The sequence below is a fragment of the Ipomoea nil genome, unplaced genomic scaffold (assembly GCF_001879475.1).
Source record: "Ipomoea nil cultivar Tokyo-kokei standard unplaced genomic scaffold, Asagao_1.1 scaffold1421, whole genome shotgun sequence".
NCBI lineage: Eukaryota > Viridiplantae > Streptophyta > Magnoliopsida > Solanales > Convolvulaceae > Ipomoea > Ipomoea nil.
Window position 1 is genome coordinate 6813458 of NW_017617849.1, and position 25784 is coordinate 6839241.

The 25784-nt window shown below is 35.0% G+C and overlaps 3 protein-coding genes across 7 annotated transcripts; 1 reads left to right on the plus strand and 2 right to left on the minus strand.

The window, feature by feature from the left end:
- Nucleotides 1-1963: 1963 nt before the first annotated feature.
- On the minus strand, nt 1964-6007 carry LOC109187476 (chorismate synthase 1, chloroplastic-like). The gene is made up of 13 exons (XM_019337676.1): nt 5900-6007; nt 4764-4917; nt 4181-4257; nt 4020-4078; nt 3826-3909; nt 3638-3730; nt 3433-3513; nt 3213-3344; nt 2968-3070; nt 2709-2803; nt 2555-2620; nt 2372-2456; nt 1964-2276 (listed from the first exon to the last, which is right to left on the minus strand). The coding sequence occupies exons 1-13, from the start codon at nt 5964-5966 to the stop codon at nt 2122-2124; spliced, it is 1251 nt and encodes a 416-aa protein (XP_019193221.1). The 5' UTR covers nt 5967-6007; the 3' UTR covers nt 1964-2121.
- A 3013-nt stretch (nt 6008-9020) lies between these two features.
- On the plus strand, nt 9021-12572 carry LOC109187471 (auxin response factor 11-like). 4 transcript variants are annotated; one of them, XM_019337663.1, is made up of 12 exons: nt 9021-9114; nt 9306-9416; nt 9495-9604; nt 9694-9789; nt 10031-10087; nt 10202-10354; nt 10455-10539; nt 10642-10735; nt 10887-11048; nt 11149-11253; nt 11362-11552; nt 11634-12572. In XM_019337663.1, exons 2-12 carry the CDS (start codon nt 9350-9352, stop codon nt 12284-12286), a joined length of 1773 nt encoding a protein of 590 aa, XP_019193208.1. In that variant the 5' UTR covers nt 9021-9114; nt 9306-9349; the 3' UTR covers nt 12287-12572. The 4 variants fall into 4 exon arrangements, with proteins under 4 accessions (XP_019193208.1, XP_019193210.1, XP_019193206.1 ...); XM_019337665.1 differs by lacking the exon at nt 9021-9114 and having other exon boundaries at nt 9217-9416; nt 11362-11507; XM_019337661.1 differs by lacking the exon at nt 9021-9114 and having other exon boundaries at nt 9218-9416.
- A 206-nt stretch (nt 12573-12778) lies between these two features.
- On the minus strand, nt 12779-20923 carry LOC109187465 (aminodeoxychorismate synthase, chloroplastic). Of its 2 annotated transcripts, none has more exons than XM_019337653.1 (14): nt 20747-20923; nt 19818-20207; nt 19367-19498; nt 18931-18998; nt 17774-17838; nt 17262-17328; nt 16747-17028; nt 16535-16658; nt 15778-16052; nt 15133-15212; nt 14904-15006; nt 14649-14731; nt 13677-14294; nt 12779-13472 (listed from the first exon to the last, which is right to left on the minus strand). In XM_019337653.1, the coding sequence occupies exons 2-14, from the start codon at nt 20143-20145 to the stop codon at nt 12983-12985; spliced, it is 2715 nt and encodes a 904-aa protein (XP_019193198.1). In that variant the 5' UTR covers nt 20146-20207; nt 20747-20923; the 3' UTR covers nt 12779-12982. The 2 variants fall into 2 exon arrangements, with proteins under 2 accessions (XP_019193198.1, XP_019193199.1); XM_019337654.1 differs by having other exon boundaries at nt 19818-20218; nt 20747-20921.
- Between the last annotated feature and the right edge of the window lie 4861 nt (nt 20924-25784).

The window sequence follows — 25784 nt, forward strand, 5'->3', positions numbered from 1 at the left end:
ATATATAGAGTTGCGTATAGTATGTATTAGAAACGACCAACGGTCAAATTAGAGAAGCCATATCACATAATTGCTCAATTATTTCATGGATAAAACAAAATAGATTATTATTTGTTGTGGTATTATTTATTCAATATGGACGGTTTGATCACCAATCCAACGTCATAATCAAATATTATACAATAATACATGCAATAAAGTTCACTTTTTATTTTTTTTGGGAAAGGGTCAAATAGGCACTCGAATTTTAGCTTAAAAGTCAATTAAGTCCCTAAACTTTTTAAAGGTGCAATTACACCCATCAACAATTCATTTAGGTGCAATGAAGCCCAAAAACAAGTTAATGACCTGCTATCACAGGTCATTAGGGTTCAGGCCACCTTCCGGCGAATTTTTCGACAAAAAAAAAAAATGTGACCAGCAACCGACCCAAATTTGCCGAAAATTTCGCCGGTCACTTCTTTTGTCGAAAATTTCGCCGGTCACTTTTTTTTGTTGGAAAATTCGCCGGAAGGTGGCCTGAACCCTAATGACCTGTGATAGCAGGTCATTAATTTGTTTTTGGGCTTCATTGCACTTAAATGAATTGTTGATGGGTGTAATTGCACCTTTAAAAAGTTTAGGAGCCTAATTGACTTTTAAGCTAAAGTTCGAGGGCCTATTTGACCCTTTTCCCATTTTTTTTAAAGATATAATTATAACTTGCTTAATATTATATTATTAGAACAATATAATGTATTTTTCCAATTGTGATATCTATCTACCAAAGTTTAGACAGGAATTTCTTTTAGTGTCTCTTCATCCAAAGTTCGATGATGACACCAATGGTATAGCCATTAGAAAATAAAACTTTTAATTCTTTATTCTTTCCCTGCTTCTAGGGGTCAAAACAACCTTCACTATTGCATAGATTTTTTTATTTATTTATTTTTTTTTGTGGGGGGGGGGGGGGTGCTATTAACTAATAATTGAATATTTGAATATGGGTAGTTTGGTCACCAATCCAACATCCTTAATAATATTATAAGTTTATAACAAAGCTTATTTTCTTCGTGTATAATGAAAATTAGTTCTGCGGAACTTTCCTAATACTCTATTCACTACATAATGGCGTCATTAGCACTAATGTAAATTATGAAATTTCCGACCACCTGAAAGTGATATTAAATCAAATAGAAAGCAAAAAGTGGTCGGAAATAGCAATAAAGGTTTTTTCAGATATCAAAAGTGGTCGGAACAAGACTTTCAACTTAATTTAAGATTATTTTCAGGTGGTCGAAAATTCCATAATTTTCAGTAGTGGGTTATGAAGGCTTAATGGGGTATGGACCCTAATGGGCTAGGGGCCCAAGTAAAGAAAACAAACAAGGGAAATGGGCTTTTTAGGAGTTGGGTCGAGAAAATAAGATCTGCTCCGCGAAGGCTTCGCTGAGTGCTCGGCAGGGGTTGGAGCCAGTCGGAAGAGTCGGCGTCGGCAGGAGTCGGTCGGTCTAGATGACCGTTGCCACTTAAATACGCGTCATTAACGCCAGTCAACCCAGCCGTTAGAGGAGCCCAGTAACGGAGACCCAACGTCTCTCAGCTTTATTTCTCAGTTATTACGCATTAATTTGCTTATTTAGAGCGTTGTAAGTCAGTCGCCTATAAATAGGCCCTCCCCAGAAAGGTTTGGGGCAACTGTTAGAGAGTTCGGGGAGTACCCCCACAATTTCAAAGCAACTTCAATAGTAATTTCTCTCTTTTAGTCACCTTTTTGCACTATTTTGTTCTGGTGAATCCACCAATCTAACGGATTGTGTTGGACCTCCGTGGGCCCCAAAAGTCCTAAAACTAACAGGATGTTCACACAATTAGAAGCAACTTTGATACTAGATGTACATAATTTGTTAACTACATATACATAATTTTAGTTACATTTTAATTCAAAACTACACTTAAATACAAACTCAATACAACCACATAATTGGAGCAATAAATAAGGAATAAAATTACTAAGCCATTACACAAGTTTAGAAACCGCGCGCATCAACTCAGTATTACAAGTTTTTTTTTTGTTTGTCTGAGGTGTCATAAACATGTCTTAACTGTAGCAGACACCTTTAAACCCCTACCATACTGAGACTAATGAGAATAGGATTGGTGTAGAGCAGGGGCAGGGGCAGGGGCAAAGGATTGTTGCAGAGATGGGTTGAGAGGGAAGAGCATGCACTGTGAATATTGGGCCATCACTTGATCAACCAGCACTAGTGCTACCATGGCTTCCACCACCGGAATAGCTGCTAATTTAACCCGCCATTATATTCCATCATATATTATTCAATTCATTAATACAAACCTACCTACAAGCTAATATGTATATATTAAAACTAACCTCTGGGAGCGACACATGCCTCTTGTCTACCAGGAAATGTAATCTCTGTCTCACGTTTGTCCCTAGTCACTGTCATCTGCTTCTTCTGCATATATATACATATGTTCATTTTGTGCATACATTATACATACACCAGACCAGGCCATTTCAGTGTATGATGATATGATATTATGACTCACTCACATTGATAGTAGGTGTTGGCTTGAAGGCGATTCTCATATGAATGATTTCTCCATTCGATATTCCACCCTGCAAGGCCGGGAGACCCAAGTTGTGTATATATATATACTAATATACCCCAATTCAGAGCTAATTAATTTATTATAAACTAACTAACCTGAATTCCACCAGATCTATTGCTTCTTGTTCTTATTCTTCCATGCTCATCCACATAGAACTCGTCGTTGTGCTCACTACCAGTCATCAGTGTTCCTGATGAGAATTTAAGTGACGAGTGGATGTTAAGCATATAATATTAAAAAACATGAATGCATAGTTTCATAGATAGTGTAACTGGTGCGTGACGAGTAAATTTTGAGCATATAATATAAGAAAAGAAATATGAACGCATAGTCTCGTAGATAGTGTATATATACCTGCAAAGCCACTGCCAAACTCAACACCAATACTTGCTGGAATGGACATTACAGCTTTTGCCAGCTCTGCTTCAAGTTTATCAAATACTGGCGAACCAAGACCCTTAGAACATGCATGCAGTTAACACATTTCATCATTATATTTTTCACCCAATTTCAATTAATTAACCCTAGCTTAGCTAGCTTTTAAATACCATAATTAAATGATCTGATGATAAGGGAAATTAGCTAGCTAGCTAGCTTACCCGAGGAACATTCTTGACAATGCAGGTAACCACGCCTCCTGCAGAATCCCCTTTCTCTCGGACGCCATTAATGGCAGCTATCATCTTTTCTGCATACTCATGATTCGGGCACCCAACAATATTACTCTCTATCTGCACCCATGCAACAAAACTTAGCTTCATCATTAATTCATTACATCAACAAATTAACGGAGCTGGCTATATATATAATTATATATACCTGAGGAAGTGTGAGAGCTTCAAGATCAACCAAGCTATCAGGAAGTACTACCGTGTGAACTTGAGAAGTATAAGCAAGAATCTTGGATTCAAACACATGGAGAAACCAAATAAGAACGAAACAGATAAACTCAATGCATAAACTACATATATATATATAGGTATCAGCAAATAAGTCATTTAATCTGGACTACTGTAAGGTAAACCTCAGTTGCTGCAATTTGTTTTAGGATTTTCTTGGCAACAGCTCCGGCAGCTACCCTCCCAATGGTTTCTCTCGCAGAAGCCCTACCACCACCCTACATATATACATATATGCATGCTGAGAAAAATGGGATCAAGAACAAAAAACGAAAACAAACAAGAGTTTTCAATTATAAGACATATATATCACCTGTATGGACCTCACTCCATATTTGAAATCGTAGGTTGCATCTGCATGAGAAGGCCTATAGGCCATGGACAATTCATGGTAGTCCTAAGAAACATAAAAACATACAGACAAACAATGCAAATTATCAATAATACAAATTAAATTTCAGTCATTTTGGTTCAACATCAAATGAAATGAAATGCATATATGCTTACATCTTTTCTTGGATTTTGGTTGTGAATCTCAATCTTGATTGGAGTCCCAGTGGTAAGCCCTGCACATCGATCAGATAATAATATCCACATAACCCAGCCAGTTAATGAAATTCTTATTTTTTTTTTAATGAAAAAAGGTGTATGAATGATCTGTTAATTACCATCAACAACGCCTGATGAAATTTGGCATGTATCCTGCTCTTGCCTAGGGGTTGTAATCTGGTTTTGGCCTGGTTTCCTGAAAATGGACTAATTATGCTTTTTTTTTTTCTAAGTTTAAGTATATAATAGGATTTTTTAAGTTCAACGACTTAATTGTAATTTTTTAAATAGTTCAAGAGCTTAATTGATCAATATTCATTTTATTTTTAATAAACAACATTTCTATTTGCAATTTTTTTTTGAAAAGACTCTAGTGTAAAATCTTAATTGTAGCATAATATACATTTTACTCTTTGATGTAACAAGATATTATTGGTAATAGTAGATCAGACAACTCAACTCTTTTTTTTTTTTCTTTCATACACAAGAAGTATTAGTCTATATATAGCTCACACAAGTAACTCAGTTAATTCATGAGTCATGAAAACTATAATGTGATTAGCCTCTTTCACAACTTTTATTGGACCGGGATTTGGTCTTTTGCACATTTCAGGCATTAAGAAAGTAATAAAAACATACATGATGGTTACGAGCTAGATTTAAAAAGAAAAAGATGCAGCTAGCTTCAATTCAAATATGCACCTTCTATTGAGATGTAGCTGAACATCAGCTTGTGTGAGGGGCAGCCTAGGAGGACAGCCATCAATAACACAACCAATGCCCGGCCCATGAGATTCCCCAAACGTTGTCACACGGAAGTGAGTCCCGTACGTATTCCCCGTAGCCTTAACTACTTCTGCTACCATATGTATGTATAAGAAACATTCAGCTGATCGATCATATATACATAGAATTAAGCTTCAGTGCAGGTAAGTTTCTCCCATGCGGTTGTGCAGGTAATTAATATGCATGAGGTTTGTGCTTAATGTGCATTGTACTGAGTTGTGCTTAATGTGCGTGAGTGTTTACTTAATATGAGTTGTTGTTGAAACTTTAAGGTGCGTGAGTTTTGTGTTTAAGGTGCGTGAGTTTTGTACTTAATGTGCGTGAGTGTGTAATTAGGCCCTGTTTGGTAAAAAATTAGCCTAATTGGCCTATAGGCCAATTTTGACTTACTTGACCACTATTAATTGTTTGATTTAGTTAAAATGTCAATATAAATGTTTGGTTAATTAGCTTTTTACAACTCTAAAATGCTAAAATTCAAAAAGCTACTCCAAACAACTTTTTCAATTAGCTTTTTGAGAAAAGAAATTATACCGAACATCTATCAGCTAACAACTAATTTACCAAATACTTATCTACAATCAGCTAATGTTATCAACTATTTATACCCTATAATTAACACAATCAGCTAACAGCTAACAACCATTTTATCAAACAAGACCTTAATGTGGGTTTATTAAAACTTAAGGTGTGTGTGTGTCTTTGTGCTTAAAGTGCGTGAATTTTGTGCTTAACATGCGTGAGACTTGTGTTCTTAAGGTGTTTTGTTTGTGTGCTTAATGTGCGTGTGTTTTGTATTTTAAGTGTGTCAGATTAATGTTTAACATGCGTCCGCCCGCACAATTACATGGGAAGCCCCACCCGCACATGATCCCTTCCCATATGATAAAAATAGTCAATCTTTTTTTGACATGTCATCTCATGCAGTAAAAATGAGGGAGTAGAATTTGAGAGTACACGTAGATTCCATATATATATATATATATATATATATATATAAATAAAGAAGGTGGGATCGGTAAGCTAGGTCGGCGTGAGAAGATGAAACTAACCCAGGCGGCGTTTGCGAGGAGCAGAGAAGAGAGAGGAGGAGACAGTGAGCGGTGTTGCCATTGCCATTGTTTCACCTGGTAGTGGTTGAATTGGTGAGATGAGACAAATGATTGAGACTACACCGTCTACACATACTATATACATTTATTTAAGGCAAGTAGCTTGTACCATCGTACTTACTATATGCGCGCGGCCCGGGTAGACGTGGGACAATTATTGTATGGACCATCATTCACAGTGTTGTATGGATTATAAAAAAAAAAGTATATTTTTGATGTAATTAAAAGTATATTATTTGTGTATTGGGGATACATTATATAAAATAATATACATTTAGTATTTAAATAATGTATTTTTCTTGAAAATAAAGTACATTTTATTTTTTTAGTGCTACTGACTCTATTACAATGTAGTAGTTAATGCTGCGTCCAATGAAGCTCAAACCCACACTCTCTAAGAGTGCAACCTTAGTGTCATTAGATCACAAGGTCTTGGCACATGGCCACCCTTTGATTTCACTAGACTTTTTTTTTTTTTTTTTTCAAATTCAACAATTATTATTATTTAAAAAAAAAAATCATTCTAACATCTTAATAAAATAATTATATCAACTATTTAAACTTTAAAGTTAAATTAAAAAAAATAAAAATAAGTTTGAACTTGTACATAATTTTATCAAGATTAAGTTGTCTATGTATCTTATCAAAACTCACGTAGTTTTCTCCTCTTTTTTTTTTTTTTGTACACCAGATGTAGGTGCACCAGGTAGCTTCTTTGTTTTCTTAGTGGGGTCCATTATTCCTGTAAAAATCAAGGATCTCTGTGAGAATCTTGAACACTCTCTCATATTTTTATTTTTACTAATTTTATTATAGTGTAATATCTGTTCATAAATATTTTTTCAATATGTTAAAGTACAAAGAGTGAGTCACTTCATGTCCCTTGACCACAATATCATTGACATTATTATCCATTAAAACAATTTATTTTATCAAAACTTCTCAAATATTTTCGATCTTTATTATCTTATCTTAAAGGACAATGACAGAGGCATGGAGTTATTACAAAAGGACAATAATGTTTGAGCCATGCATGCTACTCTGCAGACCTGACGACTCATGTCGTGTTTTTGCCACGGGATGCAAATAGGTAATTATTATATTAAGGTTTATCATGAGAATTGTGACTATAATTCCGGTTAATAACTATAAATATATATCATTGTTAACTGAAAAGTACACAAATACACAATATATTAATTATATGTACATAGGATGTGTTTGGTTGATGGATTTTGTTCATAGGAATGAGTATGAAAGTGATTGTTGTTGTTTAATTGGTAGATTTTTAGAATACTACTATGGGTTTCGAATACCTCATTAATTAAAAAACCTATGCGCAAATAAAATAAGGGTTTCATTCCCTTATTCATTTTCAAGCACTACTATTAGTAATCATTTTCATTCCACTCTACTACCAAACATGTTAAATACTTTCACCAAAACTCATTATCGTTACCAAGTATTTGATACCCATTTCGATCCCAATTCTTATATGCGAATCAAACAAAACCATAATTTATATCAAAGTCCACAATACGTATTGTGTGGCCTGTGGACCACAATCACAATATAATTTGCGTTTAAATAAGTACCCCAAAAAACATTTTTGTAGGAAAAATTGAATGTTAATATATTTGAATTAAAGTGATATTGTTTTTCAAGTAATTAAACACAATTACTTTTATATTTATACTCCCGAGTTAGATGTTAGAGCTCACAATATCTCACAAAAAATAGGGAAATAAGATTTACCGTACCTTTAATTTTGTGAATATAATAATAACGGTGAGATGTCTAGCCTAGGGAGGGGATGATTGTTTTGTTTAAACAATTGTTTGTAATTTTCCATTGATACCTATTATGCTTTACATTTTTTTAATTAAACTAAAAATGTAAACTTATTACATTCTTCACAATTATGCTTGTATCTCTTTTCATAGCTATTTATAAGTTATGCTTGGCAGTATTAACCATTAAAGGCACATGCCCGCTAAGGGCAAAAATCACGTATCATGTCTGGCTAATCTTCTTCTTTTTTTTTTTTTTTTAGAAAATGTCAAATAAATCTCTAAATTTTACCAGAAAAGTTAATTAAGTCCTTACTTAAAAATTGTAATTACACCATTGAACATGTTAAATTAAGGCAATGAAACTCAAAAATTGATAAATTACTTGGTATTACAGGTTATTTCAGTTCATGCATCATATCCGGTGACTAGTTGGTCGCCTTCTCTGGTAAATGGCATCCGGCGATGATTCGGCCGTCATTGGTCGCCAAATATTTAATTATGTTCCATATTTTATCATAAATATTTATATAGCATTTCAAAGTGTTTTAAAATTTCACCCCATTTAAATATATTTTTAGCTCTATTTTTTTAACTATTTTGTAGTATATCATAAATATTGTATATTTATTATTTTGTTATTGACATTTTAGAGTCATTTTAAACTTCGCCCCCATTTCTACCCTGTCCCATTGCTTTCTCAGAAGATATATATATATTGATCGACTAATTCTGGGTTTTAAGGTTTTCTGGCGGGAAAATGATTGCCTTAGCTTGCAGGTTCTTCCACCCTGGAACTGATTTTGAAGTCTGCCCTAATCTTTCTCTGTTCACTTCTTTGAGGGCACTGAAAATTTGGAATGTGAAGCTCCAAAGCCTTTCTGCTTGCACTTCCTTTTCTATTCGATCTGCAGTGGTATTAATCTATTATATTCTTTACTGCATATAAGTTTAATTTATTTGGTATACTGTATACACACCATGTGTGTGTGTGTGTGTTTAATTTATTGGTATACTGTATATTGTGTGTGTATTGACTTTGTTGTTTTGCTGTTATTATATACAATGAATGAAATACCCTAATAAAATCATGAAAAGTTTCATCTGTATTCTTTAAAGCATTCAACAAAGAATAGGAGTTGGTCAATGGAGCTCCAGTCAGAAATAGCGGCTGTCAAAATGTGTAATATGGGGCTACCTTAACAAAGTTGATTAGGTGTTGGCTTGATCACAAGTTTCAAGTTTAACTTTGAAGTCTTCTCTGATTTGAGTTGATGGACAACCTAAATTAATTTATCTTCTTGCAGTCTTTTGCCGATTAGATCACAAGACGAGTTTACCCAGTGCACATCCTAGGTAGTAGAGGTGGGTTTTCTCATCACCCCCCCCAAAATGTGTAATATGAATCAAATACCACCACTATTATATTTGATTTGAGTAAAACTTTGTGTGTATGTGTATTTGTATGTGTATGTGTATGTTTATGTGTATGTGTGTGTGTGTGTGTATGTGTGTGTGTAAAAGATGTATGTGAAGCTGTTGCTTTGAAAACACAGTTGCAGGCTACTTCAGCTTTCACTAGGTAGAGGAGTGGACTTGGATGATGGATGGTCAAGTTGGGTCTTCACAACACCAGCAGTTAGTAGAACTCCATTGCTTTGATGAAGGTGCATATTGAGTATTGACATCTTAATCTGAGTTTTTGTTTTGGGTATCTTGATGAATTCAGCAATTGCAATTTACAGCGGCAGACTATCTATATGAGGAGCTATGGAAGGCTTGTGCAGATCCCTTGATGTGTGTTCCTACTTGTGGACAGAGGGTGTTCTATTTTCCTGGAGTTCACATGGATCAAGTAAATGTTCCCCGTAAATTTCAGTGTATTTAGATGTATGTTTTATTTTGTGCTTTCTCATCTTTTGGCCTTTTGGATTGGTTATGCAGCTGGATAACTCAACCAATCCAGAAGTAATTGATCAACAACAAATTTCCAATCTTCCTCCAAAAGTCCTTTGCCGTGTGGTTAATGTTCAACTATTGGTAAGCTCCCTCTTTTCCAGTACTTATGATTTGACCTAATTTTTCTTTTAGAAACCAATTAAGTCTGTGTCCATCTCAATCGTGGAATGAGCCATACTGATGGAATCAATCCATTCATAGCCCAGATATGGCTGCTACTCCTTAGGATAGATCATTCAAAATTCAAGATCGAAACCAAACATTTTAACTATAAGTTCTAAGTAGAAGGGAGATCATTGGAATAATATTTCCTTTTCTGCAGGCTAAGCAAGAAACAGATGAGGCGTACGCGCAAATTACTTTAATCCCTCAACCATTTGTAAGAACTTCTTTTCCTATATATATATAAACAAATGCGGAATAAAAAAATAAGTAGTACCAGCCATAGAGCACGAAAAAGCTAGAATTACAGTCCAGTTAACATACTTTGCAGGAAACTGGAGTGAATACTGTTGATCCTTGCCTTCATGAGTCTCCAAGGTCCCAATTTCACTCTTTCAGCAAGGTTTTAACTACGTCTGATACACGTAGTAACTGGGGTCTGTGTATACCTCGGAGAGATGCCATTAACTGCTTTCCTGCCCTGGTAAGTAGTGGTAACCTTTCTCCTAACCTTCACGCACACATTCATCTGTTATTTCAAGTTTACTCGTAATTTTACCATGCTAAAGCTGTTCTCTGAGTAGGACACTACACAAGAGAAATCGAGCCAGATGCTTATAGCCAGGGATATTCATGGTAGTGATTGGTGTTTTCAGCATGTATTCAGAGGTAATCCCTTTTGATTATCAAGTCAACTGTAGTTGAGCACTGCATTTCTCACTTAAGATAAGCCACAAGCCTGTAAGGACTCTCACTGATACACTTCAACAGGCCATCCTCCAAGACATTTGTTGCTTACTAAAGGTTGGAAAGCATTTGTTAAGAGTAAGGAGTTAGTTGCCGGGGACTCATTTGTCTTCATAAGGTGTTGATATAGTTTGACATCCTAAATTGCTAATATGTCTATTTAAGTTGCCTGTATTTCCTTTGATGAAAGTATGGCTCTGTATTTTTTTGTCCAAACAAAAGTCGGTATGCATTTACTCATGTGTTCTTTGAATGCTGGTTTTTGTAAGGGGAGAGAATGGGCAAATGCATGTTGGGGTTAGACGTCTTGTTTACCAGCAAAGCTGTGTTGGATTGTCAAGAACCTCTAGGCAAACCAAACAAGTATTGGGTGCAGTCATATCTCAAGCTATTGCCACCCAAACTCTTTTTGTGGTCAATTATGAAGCACGGTATGATCATTCCCACAGATTATAGTACTTGAATGTGGTATTCATCTGTGTGCCACTACTTGTTACATGAAAGGATTGTTTATTGTGGTAAACATTTCAGGACAAGTCAGTGCATTATAAGCTTGAACAAACATTTACAATCAGTTGCCAGTGGCATAAATCTCAGTGTGTACTATGAGGGAGAAGGATACCAACACAGAAGAAGGTAATGTAGTGTTCCCAGGCGATTGTTGAATATTTTTGTTTTTTCTGTTTGGGGTTAATATTTCCTGTTTTATACCAACTGTTTATATTTTTTTTTCAATTGCTCAAGTGAGGGGAATGACGAACAAATGGAAGAAGTAGATGGGACAATCTATCCTCTTCCACAACCAACCACAATATCTTCTGAGGTTGATTGGGAAGGGTTATATGATATCCTTGAATCCCCTGATCCTCTGGAGTTGGACCATGAAGGAGGTACTGGGGAGAACGATGAAAGATTTAATAATTTGGGCAATCAAGGTACGGGGAAACAAGATGTAGTCCTAATTAATTCTTTTTAGTATGTCTTTGCATGAATTAAGCTATACTTTGTCTATGTAGATTTTGAGGAATGGGAAGAAGAGCAAGGACAAGATCCGTCTCCCATCCTGCAGCACCATGGAGAAGAGTCTGGTATGGGGGATATACCCATGGCTATCCAAGAAGGCTCCTTACAGGCTATGGATATCTCATCTATCCCAAGCCAGATTCCATATGGTGGCCCCGGTCGTGGGGATGAGAAAATCCCCTGGGGAGGGTACCTTGTAGCCCAGCGGTGTATCCCAACACTTAATAGGGTCATATCAAGGTACCCTGATTCTTTATTAGGCTTCAAGCCCTGGAGCAATGCTGTCAAACCAACGTTTTTGGAGGTTTTGGCAGAGTTAGTGTACTTGCTTGAGCGTTTCACAGTAGAGAGCCTGGGCAGGTCCAGGGACGAGTTCAACACTGCTAAGCAATTCCTCTGGGACCTGAAGAACAGTGGGATCAATGTAAACTGGGTTGAAACTCGACTGGTGCAAATTGATGAAGCACTGGAAAAGCAGAGTTTAATGCAACAGCAGAAGGAACTGATGCTTAAATATGAAGAGGCACGTAGCGCACTGGGGAAAGTGGAGGAGGATCTTGGATCAGTGAATATGCAACTAGAGGAGTTGTCTTCCCACAATCATCATCCTGCTACAAACAAACCTATTCTTGAGGGTTTACTATAATCTGCATTTTTAGCCCTGCACCATCTGATTTATTGTGGATGCCCCTAACAACTGCAGATTTAATTTCACACAGTGGAAGAAGGTCTTCTACTTTTCTTTAGCCTACCTTGTTTTTCTTAACAGATTTTTCTAGTACAAATTTAAACATTCTATTTAGCCAAGATTGTGAACTGGCCCACTATGGGATCATTCAGCATACTTGATTAGGGATTTAAGTGTACACCATTCTCTCTTGAGAATTTAATGTATACTAAATGCAAATAACCATGTATTCATCTTGTCATTAGTTCTATCTATTTTATTTATAAAAAAATTCTTTAGTTTTTATCTTTACTTTTAGTTAAGGGGCATGATTTGATTTACTAACGATGAAAAGATCATCAAATATTCTATGTTACCCTTCCTTCACTTTAGAATTGATCATTTAGTTGTTGAATTTGTGTATGGTTTTGGTGCCTTTCGGCATGGAATTCAACTAAGGCATACAAAAAGTAACCAAAAGAGACAAACTAGCATTTGAGAATTTTGAGATCCGTAAATATAATAAGAGCACTACACAGTACACACCACTACCCGAGAGTTCTGCAGGTGGCTACACTTTTCTAAGGCTAGTATATTGTACAAAGAATGAACTCTCTGGGCTAGCAAGGAAGAATAATCTTTAATAGTATTGGACCTCCTGAAATGACCTAGTTTCTATGCATTCCTAACGTACTCAATAACAGCGTTACTAGGTGCTTTAGTTTTCAAAATCATTTCTTCATACTCATCCTTGGGATTCGAGAGAGCCGTAATGGCCCCTCCTGCTCCTATTGAAGCTTCACCATCCTGTATCACTACTGTCCTAATTACAATGTTGAGATCAAATGTTTGGTTGTATGAAAAGAACCCAATGCAACCAGAGTAGATACCTCGGGAACAACTTTCAACAGAGTCCAGAAGCTCCATTGATCTCAACTTTGGTGCACCTGTCATTGAACCACCTGGGAATGCAGCTTTAACACAATCAACTGCACTTACATCTGCCCGTTTTTTACCCCGAATTGTGCTCACCATGGTGTGAACTGTTGCATATGATTCAATCTCCATAAGGTGGGGAACATGGACAGACCCAGGCTCGCATACGCGCCCAAGGTCGTTCCTCAATAGGTCAACAATCATCAAATTTTCAGCCTGATCCTTTTCACTGCCAAAAATAGTATAACTGTAAGACCAGGTTTTACGAAACAAGTTGCTTGAGGAAACAATTCTAAAGAAAAGCTCTATTCTAGTGACCAAGAGAAGGTTAGGGATCTAAAGCTAGAAAGCTCTCCTGATAAAAAGAAAAGAAAAGGCAATCATTTGCTTCTATTATTCTATTTTCTGGTATAATAAAAGCATAATCCTTTACCTGTATTGTAATTGTAGCTTAAGCAACTCATCTTCCTTTGGGGTTGAACCACGAGCTATGGTCCCTTTAATGGGTTTTGCTTCTAGAACTGCATCTCTATCCAATCGCATGAATCTCTCAGGGGAAGAGCAACATATTCTTAAATTTTCCCTTGAAAAATTAAGCCAAGCAGCATATGGTGCCGGATTTTTTTCTCTAAGACCAACATAAAGCCCCAGAGAATCTATTTCCCCTATTGTCATTCTCATCTGAGTTGTAAGACATAACTCATAACTTTCTCCATCCTTGATAAAATCTTGACACTTCTCAATATCTTTGATGTACTGCTCTCTAGATTTCTCAGCAGAAAAACATGTTTTTACCAGAAAGTTTTCACTAGCACGTGATGCTGGAGACACAAATGTTGTAGAGTGAGAAGATTTCAAGTTGAGAAGTCTCTGCTCAATATTATCCAACCAAGGGGACGTGCTTGTGATTCTATCATGTAGTGACAAAACATAGACATTATCATGGTCGTGATCAATCACAATAAGATTATCCGAAAAGAAAAAACAAGCATCTGGCGTCCTTGATTTATGACGATTAGTTGTCATGCCACATTCAACTTTAAGATCATACCTGCATTAGGTGTTACTCAATGTCAGCCAACAGGAAAAATATGTAATGAAGCCAAATGATTATACATATGCATAGATTCTGAATTTTAAACCATGAGAATCTGTGCTCTCAAAGGGCTACTATTCACAGGCCATGCATCCAAAAATTATGAACTTAAACTCCCACACTCTTCCAAGAAGTATATGCAAAGTTTTTTAGTTGACTGGGAATTCCCCCAATTTTTTCTAAAGGGAAAAGGAAAAGTAGTTCCCAAAACAAGCACACACATCAAATGCAAAGCATGCAGAGATATTAAGAGGAAGACAATGGAGAAAATCTGAGTTTTCTAATGCATGACTAATATTAGATATTTACCCAATATAACCAATGTAGCCACCATAGAAGTCAAATGGCAATCCTTCGTAATCTTTTTCATCATAACAAAATGACCCAAGCTCCTGATACATAATAAGTCAGTCAAAGCAGTTGGTTATCAGGGTACAAAAGTGGGGAAGGAGGAGAGCAAGAAAGAAAGAAAGAGGAGATAGTTATGCTATCGACATGTTTATCATATTTATTTGCAACTTCCATACAAATATGGAGAAATTCTTATCTAGTTCCACAGGTTACCTTATTCAAATAATTAAAAAATCCATCCTCTAGATATGAAGTTTGAACATAACCACTAGCATCCTCAACTGTTAAGTAACCACCTCCTTTATATGCCTCATCTCTGAAAATGCAAAGCCACACAGATAATTGTTACTTAAAAGCAGTAAAAAGGTGTACATTATCAAATTGAGAAAAAAGAAAAAATTTTAGTCAGGCAAATAAGCAACAGTCTTGACCAAATCTTTACCTTTGATTCGATAACCTGAATGTAAGCTGCTTCCATAGAGAGCCACCCTTTTCACCCATGAATGAAAACCTTGCTCTTCCCTAGATATTACTCAGCAGATTATTGTCACGAAAAATATTAACATTTTGGAGGGTGTGGATTGGAGAAAAGAATGAGGGAAAATGTGATTGGTGATGAAACAGAAAATTCATGCATGAAATGACATGGTCAGTTGCAAATAAACTTTCCCTAGGAAACAAGTCAAATGGCATTGGTGTAGGACCTCTCCTGCACACCATGTCAAAAGATGTATTTTATCTCAATAAAAGCTTAAGCTATAAGAAAGATACACATTTGTTAAGTTATATATTATCCTAAATACATAACTATCTTAAACAAAGATAATTGCAATAAAGGATTAATCAAGGTATATCTTTGTATAACAGCCAAGTAATAGTGTGACATCATAAATAGATATAGATATAAATAAGTAAATAAATAAACAGGGGCATCAAAAGCTATTGGAGGAGAAGTGCCGAAAAGTTGGATGAAAGTCTATCTTTCTTCTATATTTCCTCCTGCCCGAGTCCAAGAAAAAGACAGTTTGAAAAACATAGTACTCTGTAACAGAACTACATAGATACAAGTTGGGGAGAGAAGAGAGACCTTTTCTGTTGAGGAACTGTCCAGCCAAAATGTGTTTTCAGCCTTCTGATCTCCAAATAGTTCACAGAATATATTCTTAGATCCTCCAATTTGACTGGCCAGGCAATCAAGTTTTTTCCATTTCATCTTCAAAAATTTTATATTATAGCTCGGATTTGAAGAAGGTATAGTGTTGAATGTGCAGATATGTTTCTTCTCACCCGATTTATTCACCGTATTTTCTCCTCTTGAAACAGATTTGAGTAATCTGTGTACATTAGGCACCTGCATGCATGCTAAGTAAGGTCCACTGATCAGGGTTAAAACAAAAGGTCATTCTATGGAGAAATGGATGAGAACTAATCCCAGGACTATACCTAGAACTGTAAATACTTGTCGTCACTTCAATGAACAGAATATAGAGATCAGGAGATGTTGAAAATACTCTAAATCAAGGAATAGCTTGCGGAAAATAATTCACTGAAAACCAGAAATTGGTCACTAGTGACACATTTCTAGGTATGACACATGCAGGATGCTCTCTGGTGCAACTCTGTCTGACTATCTCTATCTTCCTCAGTAGCTAATGTAATGTAATGTAATGAAAGTAAATTATATCAGGAAGTCTAATGATATTTTCATCACTTCTGTTACCAGATAGAAATAAACTCAGAAGTCACAACTATAGCTAAATCACCTAGAGATTTCTAGGTTATTCTGTAAACAAATGGAGATCAGAGTGAGAATATAGACACAATTTACTTCATAGAAAAATTACCAGCATAATCAACCTTTCTCTCACTAATGGATGACCTCAACCCCAACCAATAATCCTTAGTGATCTTTGCAAAATTCTTGAAAATCTGCTTCCCGTAGAAGGTTGCAATGCTCTCAGGATGGAACTGGATACCAAAGAAAAAATCAAACTACAACATAGTGAAAGAACAGGATCTTCACGCACAAACACAATGAAGATAACAAACTACAAACCTGCACTCCATAATGAGGCCTACTGGAATGTTTGATGCCCATAATGATTTGTCCAGCCTGAATCTCCTCAGCATAACAAGAAAAAGATGATTTTCCGTCTCTTTTGGATAAATGTCCAACATAAATTTTCTTCCCATTCACCCCCTCACATGCATCAGTGAAGGAATTTGATTGAGATCTTCCTAAGAAAGGAGTTGTCTTGGCAGTTGGAGTCCAAGCTATGGGAATGAGAAAATTTGGGAGTGATTCAGGCTCTATAACTAGGGAATGGTATCGAACCACCTAATTATATCAAAAGAGAAGGAATAAGATTACCTTCAAGCATCTACTTGCACACTTGCTACAACTGAACATTGATAAAGATCATACATTAAAAAATTTTCTACTAAGCCTCAGCAGACAACCTATAGTCAACATAATTGGAAATATAACACACACATATAAAAAGAAAATAAAATGCAACAAGGAAAGCCTAAGATGAAACATAGTTTCATTCCAAGAAAAATCCTCCCAACCTTAAATCCAGAGTTTCTTCCAGAGGGAATCTCATGGAATAGCTGAGAACCATTGTGTGCAACTTCACTGCAAGCAGATAAGGGGGAAAATAAATTAATTGCAGTTCAAAGAGATATATAAGTAACCAGGCGGTCACCACATATTTTACTAGAACCTTACAAACTATCTTCAGCTAAGGTGAATAAATACATAATGGATAGGTAAATATGCTCGGCTTATACATGATTTTTTACCTAGTGAGTAAGCCTTCCTTTTACCCAAGCACTCTAAACTATATTTCTGATGTGAATTATCAAAGCCATTGTTTTTAATAATAATAGAGTGAACAAATAATTATAGGAATCTCACAATCAATCTTTAGCTAAGGTGAAAAGTTACATAATGGACAGTTAAATATGCATGGCTTCAATGCATGTTTTTACCTCATGCAGACCCTTTTTCCCAAGTACTCAAAATCATGAATGACATCTATCTACAAAACTAAAAATCTTAGTAGCTACATATAATGTACCTCAAACGTCCATGGACAGGTTCAGGTGCATGGACAACCCGAGCACCATGCACATATCCTAGAGCCTGTTGAAATTAACAATTAATAAGAATACAAAGCACTGATTTATACCTTCAAAAAAAAAAAGCACTGATTTAAGATAAACAATAAGTGGTTTGAAAAGTGAGGTAATATGGTTACTTTAATGCATTTTTAAATGGTATTAAATACAGAAGCATGTAAACTAGTCAAGGAGTCATGGCACAGTTGAGAAAAATTGTTATGGTGAGAAAAAAAAAAAAGTGAATTACTGAATTTTTTATTATACAAAAGTTTTGATTCAGGTGGCAGGGCACAAGAAGAAAATATGACCAAACAAGTTAAATACAGGAGTACAGTTTCCCAACCAGACCCAGAGGCCAGAGGAATACAAAGTACAGCTTTCCAAAATAATGATATAGTACAAGTACTGCCAAACACTCCTACCTCAGTTTGATAAAAGATGCACGGGTTTGTTTTATAGTCCCCAAAATACAAAATGCCAATGAATGTTTTCCAAGTTCTATAGCATTCCCTTCATCCCATGACCATGCCCCTGATGGTTCAAAAATGTGTTTGACAAGATTTTTTTTTATATATATTATTTCCTGATTCTACATTACATACAAGTTTGTGGCCATATTGAGAAAGTGATATTCCAGTTAGACCACACAAAGCTTTGTTGTTACCCATGAAGAAAGCTAAGGAAATCTAGTGAGAGGAGACTAAATTGTCAATATTGCATGCAATGGCACAGAAGTATATGTTGTCTTCTGAAATTCCTCTCATCTGCTCTGCCTATGCCTGGTTTATATAATTATATATTTATACTATTTGGAGCTCTCATTAGGATGGATTTTTTTAAAATGATATTAAAAAGGAAAATACTCTGCCCAGAGCAGACCTTATCTGAAAAGCTTCAATGATCTAATAACACAATTGAGTATAACATTGGAGTCTAAAGTGCAAAGCAGGTAAAAATTTTGAATTTGCTTCCCAACAGATTATTGATCTTGAACATTATAGTACTATTAATTGGAGAGAATTTCATTTGCAAAACCACAAACTGGAAGAAAAAGAAAATCGAATATTATAAGCTCAAATGCAAAAGTACATGAACTAAAAACTGCTTGTGTTACCTGGTGGCCAAGGCAGACACCTAAAATAGGGATATCACTGCACTCAAGCAACAGCCTCAGGCAAAGTCCTAAAATATAAAATCAGGTCATGAAACCGCATTTAGGGAAATTATGAGCACAAAAAGCTTATACAAAACCAAATTAGGGACTAAAGAAACAACCTGCCATATCACTAATGGTAGGGATTGGCAACAATACAATAAAAAAGGTTGTGCACTGAAAAAACAAACATCAAAATCTTGAAGCTGTTACACCAATGACACTCCATCATTTTTTTTTATTAAAATATGTATGAAATTCTATTGCCTTTAATTTGAATGTAGTTGAACCATGTTTGAGGAACAAATGCATTTGTCATTCATCGCACTGAATAAATGAAACTGCCTGGAGATTGTAAAAGAAAGAAAAGGAAGAAGCTTTGGTATTCCGGTCAAACCTATATCTGAGGGGCATGTTGGAGAGCCAGGACCAGGTGATATAACAATGTTGTCAAAGGCCTTTTCTTCATAAAGGTAGTGATAAAAATCTTTCCACGTCCACTCGTCATTTCTAACCACCAGCGGGGGCACTAATATAGTAACAAGGAGAAGTTAAGTACAACAAAAGTTCCTAAAGTAATAATGCATAACTAAAAGAAACGAAACTTTGATTATAAAAACATGAAGATGATGTTCTCGTCAATGTCTTGCGCATGGAACAAGACTAGGGTGCCATGGATTGTATTTTATGCACAATATCTCAACTGCGGTTATTTCAGTTGTTAAAGGTTAAATGGCCTAATATTCAGAAAGCAACAGGATCTAATACCTACTTCTAAGTTAACTCCATACAGTTAAGAGTGCTGATCAAAGTCTAATGAGAGAGAGAGAGAGAGAGAGAACTCTCACATCCATTGATGACAGACAGTTCTTGAAATATATTGTATGTGTAACTGTCATAGTTGTCAATCAGCAGTGTCCGTATAAGTTCTAACTTCTTAACTGGTGACTCCAGCTGTTTCTTTAATGTAGTCAATCCTTCCAATGGTCTAGGAACCAAATGGCTGGAAATGATCATCTTTCTCACATCATGTTGAGACCTTTGGAATTTATCCTTTGTGTTTGAATCACCAATTCTAGCAAAAGTTTCAGGCACTAAATAATTTTGATTTTTGGATCGAATGTTTCCACAAAATGAGAGGCCAACATCTGAAATTGATGACAAAGTATAATTCATGTTGTGCTTATACAACCCCAAACACAAATTTGCTCAAAAAGCCTCCACTATATCACTGCCCTCTGCAAAACAACTACAACAACAACAAAAGGCATTAAATACACATTGATCATAAAACATGAAATCAAAAGTGAAAGAAGAAGCAGTAGAAACAATTAAATGCTATTGAGCTCCAGCTATCCACACATCTTAAAAACTGCATACAAGCGCATTATTACAACACATAATTCCATACTTAAATCTCAACACTCCTTTTAATTACGCGATTTCAAAGCATAACGTAGAAACACGGGATTCATCAACAGATCCTATATTCCTATCCCACGGATAAGGCTCGAATTGAGATTAACTACTTCTTTCCCACTCTATAGAAAAGTTCCGCATAACATCTCCATATATCCTAGACAGATTCGCATAGACAAAACATCATCGCAGGCAATAGAATTCACCTCACACGTGCCAACAATTTCCATCATATCTAAACTCATACACGCAAAGCATTTCAAAATCTCGAATGAGTATACCATACTATACCATATATATAAAACAAGCAAATCTCCGGATTGAGAATCAAAAGGAATCAACAGATCCTAAATCGTACCTTTGAGAGAACTCAGCGGCGATGCAGATAAACTATTTTTTTATTTTTTCCTTTCCGGAAAATTTACTGGCGCAGTGGCGCTGTTACAGGTTTGGTGGCGGGGAATTTCCGGAGTGGTGGCGGTTGGCAGTCGACAGTGAGGGAGGAGGGTGAGCGTTGGTTTGTGTGCGTAATAACCATTCATTTAAAAGGTTGAGGCGGCGTGCATGTGTATACATCACTAGTGGCCAATGGCCATGCCAACCCAAAATTGCTTATACAGATAAATAATAATAATAAATTTGTAAGGGAGAATCAAAATATAAAATTACTTTATTTTTATGAATAAGGTTCAAATTGGTTACTGAATGGAATATGAAAAACAATTAGGTCACTGAACGAAACTAAAGTGTAATTAGACTACTGAACACTCTAAATAATAATTACATACGTTAATGAAGAACCTGAATAAAATAGGGGAGAGAAGAAATTAGGGCTTTAAATTTTGATTTCAAAGGGTCAAATGTATGCAAATTATTTAAAATGTCAATTCAGTTGTCACATAAGCAAGTAATCTGCTATCCGGTGAAATTGTATACATTAGGAGTGTTCAGTGGCCTAATTGCACTTTTTTGGAGTGTTCAGTGGCCTAATTGCATTTTCATGTTACGTTCAGTGGCCTACATATATAAATACACATGACATTCCAATTTGCGCAAATATATTGTTAATCTATTAAAAATGCTAATGACTCTTTTTATCCGGGTTCATGAATTAATTTGGAGCTTATTCAAGTTCGATGACTTAATTGATATCCCATAAATAGTTCAATGGCATATTTGTACATTTTTCATAAATTTTCCATAAAAACTTTCATTCTTATGTGACATCACCTAATTGATAACTAAATTCATTTTTATTAATTAGTGATGATTCAATCAATTCATTAATACCAAATGAATATAAGTCACATCATAATTGACATGATGTAATGCGTGTTGCTGTCAAATTTTAAACATTGAGTTCTTTTTTTAAATACTGCCTATTGGACCAATTAGTTAAGTCTGTGTATGCTCCTTTATCTGCATTATATGAATAATAAAAATAACTTTAGAGTATAGTTCAACAGATCAACCAATTTAGAATAACTTAAAAATGTTTTCATTTAAAGGCAAAAAAAAAAAAAATCATGTATAAATTTAACTTTATTGTGACATTTGTGTACAAGTATAAATTAGTTATGGTTTGAGATTAGCGAACAAGATCCTTAAGTTTAAAATTTAAACTTATGAATAATAAAAATACTTTATTATTGGACTATGTTAGCGTGCATTATGCTCCGAGATTAGTGAACCAAGTGGCCTACACTTTATACGTGGCTTGGTTATTTAAATAAAAAAAAAAAAAAAAAGGCGCACTTTATTAAATATTCACAAAGTATGATATTGTAGACCAAGTGTCATTTCCTTTAACCAACCTTTTGACCGTATCCTTTGCTGCAAATTAAAGGAAAATGAAGTGAAGCATAATTATTAGTACTAGAGTAATTAAAGGAAAAAATATATATAGTTAGTGCCCTTAATAGGTGTCTTCCTACTCGTTGGTATATTGGTCTGACTCTTAGTAATTGTAAATCTTTCCTTAGCAATTTGCGGTCACGTTCTATCAACTTTATTTCGAGGTCTAGGAATGAGCTTGCATATGCTCTTGCAAAGACACCTATCTTGTGTTTAGAATGTTTTAAGATATGATATGATTATGATAGTTTTCAGTAATAATTTTTTTTATTTAATATAATTATATATTTTACTTCGTAGAAAATATAAACCAAAGGTATAATAAATTGAAAAGTCACTTCTATTTTTCACCCTAAATTAATAAGTATCAGTTCACTTTTGATCTTTTTTCAAATTATCTGTGTTTGGTCCTAGTATTATTGTGACGTGACCATTTTTAGTCCCCCGTCAACAAAATTGTTTAAATAACATTAAATACAAAGACATTTTGATATATTCAATTTCAAGTGTTAAGTCCTTTTTCTTTTTTTTGATCATAGATTTATATGTGTCATTTTACTTTTAGTCATTTTTTTTAAAGAACATCCTTGTTGGTCCTAACATTATTGTGGCACAACCATTTTTTTTCATCCGTCAACAAATATGTTTAAATGACATTAAAAATGAAGAAGTAATTAACCACTCAAAATCCATTTTCTTATGAGTTCTACTACATATACTCTCAAATTCTACTCCATCACTTTTACTCCATAACATGGAAAATAAAGATTGATTATTTTCATCATATGGTCCCAGTGAATGTGTCTACATCAAGAATTTGTGAAAGGGAGTAAAAGTTGAGAGTACATGTAGTATTTTTCTTTTCTTATTGGTAGTAGAACCACAAGTCTTGTTGATTTTTATGGAGTAGACTTATGCATTAGGCTTAAGGCTTGTCATGAAGTAGACTTGTGATTTTTTTAATTGCAATTTTTTAGATTTTGCAGTTGACTTATGTATATATTGATAACAATTTTATTACAAAGTAGAAAAAAGAAGATTTTGAGTGGTTAATAACATCATTTAAATATATTTGTTAACGGATGACAAAAAAGGGTCATTCCATAATAATGCTAGGACCAACAAGGATGTTTTGAAAAAACAAGGACTAAAAGTGAAATGACACATACAAATCGGACAAAAAAAAAAAGAGAATTAAAGGACTTAACACTTAAAATTGAATAGACAAACATACATTTATATTTAACGTCATTTAAATGATTTTGTTGAAGTTAATAGTTTAATACCCAATTTGGTCCCTCAATTATTAGTAATTCACCATACTAAATTGAGTGGTTGTACTAAATTAGGGATTAAATTAAGTAAATATTACATGGCGGATGGAAGTTTGTAAACATGATCTGATCTTCTTTAATTTAAGGTATTGTGTGTGAGTATAGGAATATGTGATGTAATCCCTAAACCCCATAATAACTTTGAGTAACAGTGGAAGCGAATCAATGGGTGACCTCAGAAAACAGATCAGACTGCATTCATCCATTTTAGTCACCGTGGTTGCTCTCAATCCGGCCTGAAGAAAAAGGCAGAACCCAGAAAAGCAAAGAATCTCGTACTCTCCCTTGGCATCATGTCGATTGCACAAATAATATATAAATCTTGGACAAAAGATTCGATCGACACACAAGTACAATGGCTCATGGAATATTGTCGAGAAAAAATGTTTTGTGACAATGTGGACACATTATACTCCGGTTCCAGGTCGTCCACCTATGTACTCATAATTCAAATGTATCAATCAAGCTTCAATACGTACTATCAACTGTTGAGAAAGATGAAAATTTCAATTTCCACCGGTCGAGTTTGGTTGTCGTGAACAACTTCCAACCGAGTTGATCGTACAGTTAGTTTGATAATCACAGAAAAGAGAGAAAAATTATAATTCTGTCTAAGTTGATCAGATAATTAGTTTAGTAATTATTTTTTCGCTTAAAGTCCATCTCACCTCGCAATTTCCCCAACTTTACAGACAGGGCTGGCCATCCAGGAGAATGTTCTGTAGATTAAAGTTTGGCTGAGGATTAGAGGGTGGCAGAGGGCAGGTGGGTGGTGGAAAACCACATGCAGAGATGAATATAGTGAGAGAAACATATATATATAGAGAGAGAGATAGAGAGAATCCAATTGGGTTCAGGAGAAGATCTCCAAAGTGAATAGGTAGGCAGGGGTGGAGGGGTCCTTTTGCTTTTCCCTAGAAAGCGAATTGTCCCTTTTTGACCAGCATTGACTGTGCAACCCAACAACATTATTCCCTGCTAAGTGCTAACCAACCACACCCTTCCTTCAACCCATCAACAACACAATTTATTCGGTCAATTATGAATAATCTAAATTGATTTACATTACTGATTAGAGTCAAAATTTACTCAGTATACACTTTTTAATAATAGTTATAAGTTTTTCTCAATGTTATAAGAAATCATAATAACTCAATATTCTTTGAAGTGAGAGGACAACTGCCAAGAGCCCACACAAACTATACCAATTATTACCAAAGCTAAACCATCAAAATTTTTGAAAAAAAAAAAGAGTGGTCCATCCCTCTCTTCCATTTTTCTCTGCACCATCAGATTCCTCTCTGCAAATGCTTACCCTAAGCTAAAGCTACCTCTCCCTCATCATGCCTTCTTCTTCTTCCTCGTTTTGCTCATAACTATTTTGACATTACTTTCTCCAGAATCCATTTGCTCCAACTTTACAGCCATGGATAAACAAAACCCTACCTACCTACCAACCCCGATCCTCTGATCTGCACATTATTATATTATGCTAAATCTGAACATCATATCCCATTAACATCTATTCAGTGGAGTATCTATCCACTGTTCTCACACACACATATATACCCACAAAAACATTATGTTTAAAGTTTCAGAAATTTCAAGATCTATAAATGTTGTGTAAACACACACAATATAATGTAGCTTGCTTGCTACGTTAGTTTCTTCATCACTACTCTTATTTTAATCACATTATTGCAGACACAACTACACAAGTATATAACAAAACATTTATAGTATAAAACATACAACCAATCTAGGAACCTGGTACTATGAGTACTAATAATTAATGTCTATTCAGATCACTTGCTGGAAAAAAATTCCAAGAAAATGGCTTTTTCTAATTTTTTAAAAATAAAAGTTACCCGATTAACAGTCTAATAAAACAGTAAGTTAAAAATCATTTTTTAAATTTTTTTTTGGGTTTGTGGGTTTCCCTAGTTGGGTCAAGAGTGAGAGACTGATTATAGAATATTGAAGGATTGTTAACTTTGATGGCTGTCATCATATATATGTCACTATGGGAATTTGGGTATGGTATATAGAATACAGTATTAAATCAACAGACTAATATATATAAAACCCAGCAGACTTAATTCGCAGGGATATACATGTCAGTCCAATCAATCTCAATTCTCAAATATAAAAATTTATTCCGCGAGTTTTTTTTATCACCAAGATTTTATTAACAAAAAAACCACAAAA